We start from the raw sequence: 2,314 nt of genomic DNA on the forward strand, positions 1-2,314 counted from the left end.
ATATCGCAATATTATCGCAAATGCAATTAATCGTTCAGCCCTAATAGTTACTTTGGATCTAGTAGAGGCAGCTCATTTAAGTGAAAGTGATTTATATTTGTTCCATATACTTAAACTCCTTTTTAATGTCCGTTCAGAGTCTACAGGTCCACCTGAGTAGCTCCAAGGGTCCCATTGATGTTTTCCTCTGTACGGACGGTGGTGACTCTGGGAGCCTGCTACAAAATGGCCTTGATGTGAATGGAAATCACCCTGCGTTTCTCAAAGTCTCCCAAGGCAAGAACTTCTACAGCAAACAATACCTTGGTTCTTCCAATAAATTTCATCCTTCAAGTATTTTCTTTCCTGTTCTTTATTTCAGAAGCTGCTACAGATGGAATGGCTGATGGTGTGAAGATGAACGGCTGCTCAAACGGTGGCGTCAACGGTTATGGGCCCCTGACTGAAAGTGCCCCCATGTCACCCCTCAGTTCCTCCTTGTCTTCCATTCTCCAGCAGCCGGAGGAGTCCATCCCCTTCGTGCCGCTGTCCCCTGCTCTTCTCAGCGATGAATACATGCTGGGATTGGGTGATGAGCAGGGCATAAGTGATCTGTTTGACTCCTGTGACCTGGACACGCTAGCACTGGATGACCTGCTCAGGATATGAGCGATCAGGTTAGTTGATGGTGCTGCTTAGTTCCTGAATGAAATCTGGATTGGCGAGATTGGTGGGCATAACTAAGTGGATGAACTACAGACTGAACTTCATGAATTCTAGAATTGTCCTTGTCGCATTTGACATTGACCATTTACGCATGGGTCTCACTGCTACGGGATCCAAGGTTTGTTGTCTGATACTGTACAGATGGGTTTCTGTATCCTAAAAAATGTCCTTTTAAAGTTATTTTTAGTGTGGTGAATTGCATGAGCTGTGTGATTTGTCTATGAACTTTGTCATACTGGTTTTCAAAATGGAGTATTTCTCTGCTCTCAATGTGGACGCTTCTGTCCATTTGAGAATCTCTTGCTTGCTTTCTTGGGGAAAAAGAAACATCTCGGCATCATAGGCTAGCTAAGGATCACAGAAGATCAGCGAGTTGTTTCTTTATTGAATGATCCAAAGTGCATTTGGTGCTCCTTCATTTAGTCTGCTTTTTGCCAGTGTTCAGCATCTCGGGGCACAGATCAAGGAGCGAGTGCTTTGTGTGGTGATCTAGTGATCTCTGGGTAAAATCAAATCTGTTTTTCTGAGCTACAGCGTCTTATGCCTTTTGTTACCAAATGATTTTGTGCAAAGAAATGTTGATGCATTTCGGTGTGATTCATTGTGTAAACAACAATGTAATGATTCTGCGAGTTCCAGTACTACAGTTTTGGCTCATTTTTTTGAACTTTAGATTGGAAAGTGAACTTTGGATATGACCCTAATCTAGTCCCCCTTAATGTTGAATGTATTTCAGTATCTGGATTGCACTGAAGACTGAAGTCTTACTAAGCCATCATGGACATCTGTGGCGTAAATCGCCACATGATTATGAAACATTTAGTGTCCCATGGAGAATTGTAGGTTTTTCAGTAGCTTTATTTTTTTTGTAGCTTTAATTCCCCAGCATTATTTCTTTTTCTTTGTCCATTCCAATAATTATTTTTTTTTCCACATCTCCTGGAAAAGCCTCATTACATGCTTATAAACAGGCCACTGTTCTAATACTTTTTCTATCCATATTCCTGCAAATTAGACTGCCGATCTGTTACTTTAGTTGTATTTTCTGTAACTTTTTAGGAGAGTTCAATTGTTTAATACTTCAAATGTGAAGTAACTTATTGCAGTTTTTGCTGTGGTTAAAGTAAATTATGGTACTGAATTTTGAATTAGTGCTAATGCTCACTAGTTCTCTTGATTCTGCATTGGAATGAGGGTGTTAGTCATGTATGCAGCCATATTGCATAGAAAATGTTATGATTAATCACCAGTATGTATTTTATTTTACTGTGCAGTTTGATTTACTCCAAAATGTAGATTTTGATTTAATTATTTTTTTAAAGCAATTAAGAGGCAGTTTTGTGTGCCAATGTGTGCGCATATGTGAAGTTGTATGTTTATTGTAAACTGCGCATCAATTGTTTGCAAATTGTTTTTAATAAAGTTATGAATTTCTGCATATTCTGCCCTGCTGCTCTTGTGTGTAATATTGTATCACTTAAGCAATGATTTCAGTTTATATAACCAGTTCTATGTAAATTCTGTGGTCATGCTAAACCTCAATCATTCAGAATTTGTTCATTCTGAGGAAATGGTTATATATATTCTAGGGATGCACGATATATCGGCC

At 39.1% G+C, this 2,314-nt stretch overlaps 1 protein-coding gene across 1 annotated transcript; it reads left to right on the forward strand.

Annotated features, from left to right (window-relative positions):
• Nucleotides 1–137: 137 nt before the first annotated feature.
• Nucleotides 138–1,565, forward strand: LOC107578880 (transcription factor E2F3-like; the record flags this gene model as incomplete). The annotated part of the gene is made up of 2 exons (XM_016264783.1): nt 138–276; nt 362–1,565. Coding segments are annotated over 2 exons (426 nt in total), but the record flags the coding sequence as incomplete, so codon positions are not given.
• Nucleotides 1,566–2,314: the final 749 nt, after the last annotated feature.

The sequence above is a fragment of the Sinocyclocheilus grahami genome, unplaced genomic scaffold, assembly GCF_001515645.1.
Source record: "Sinocyclocheilus grahami isolate Dianchi unplaced genomic scaffold, SAMN03320097.WGS_v1.1 scaffold12493.1, whole genome shotgun sequence".
NCBI lineage: Eukaryota > Metazoa > Chordata > Actinopteri > Cypriniformes > Cyprinidae > Sinocyclocheilus > Sinocyclocheilus grahami.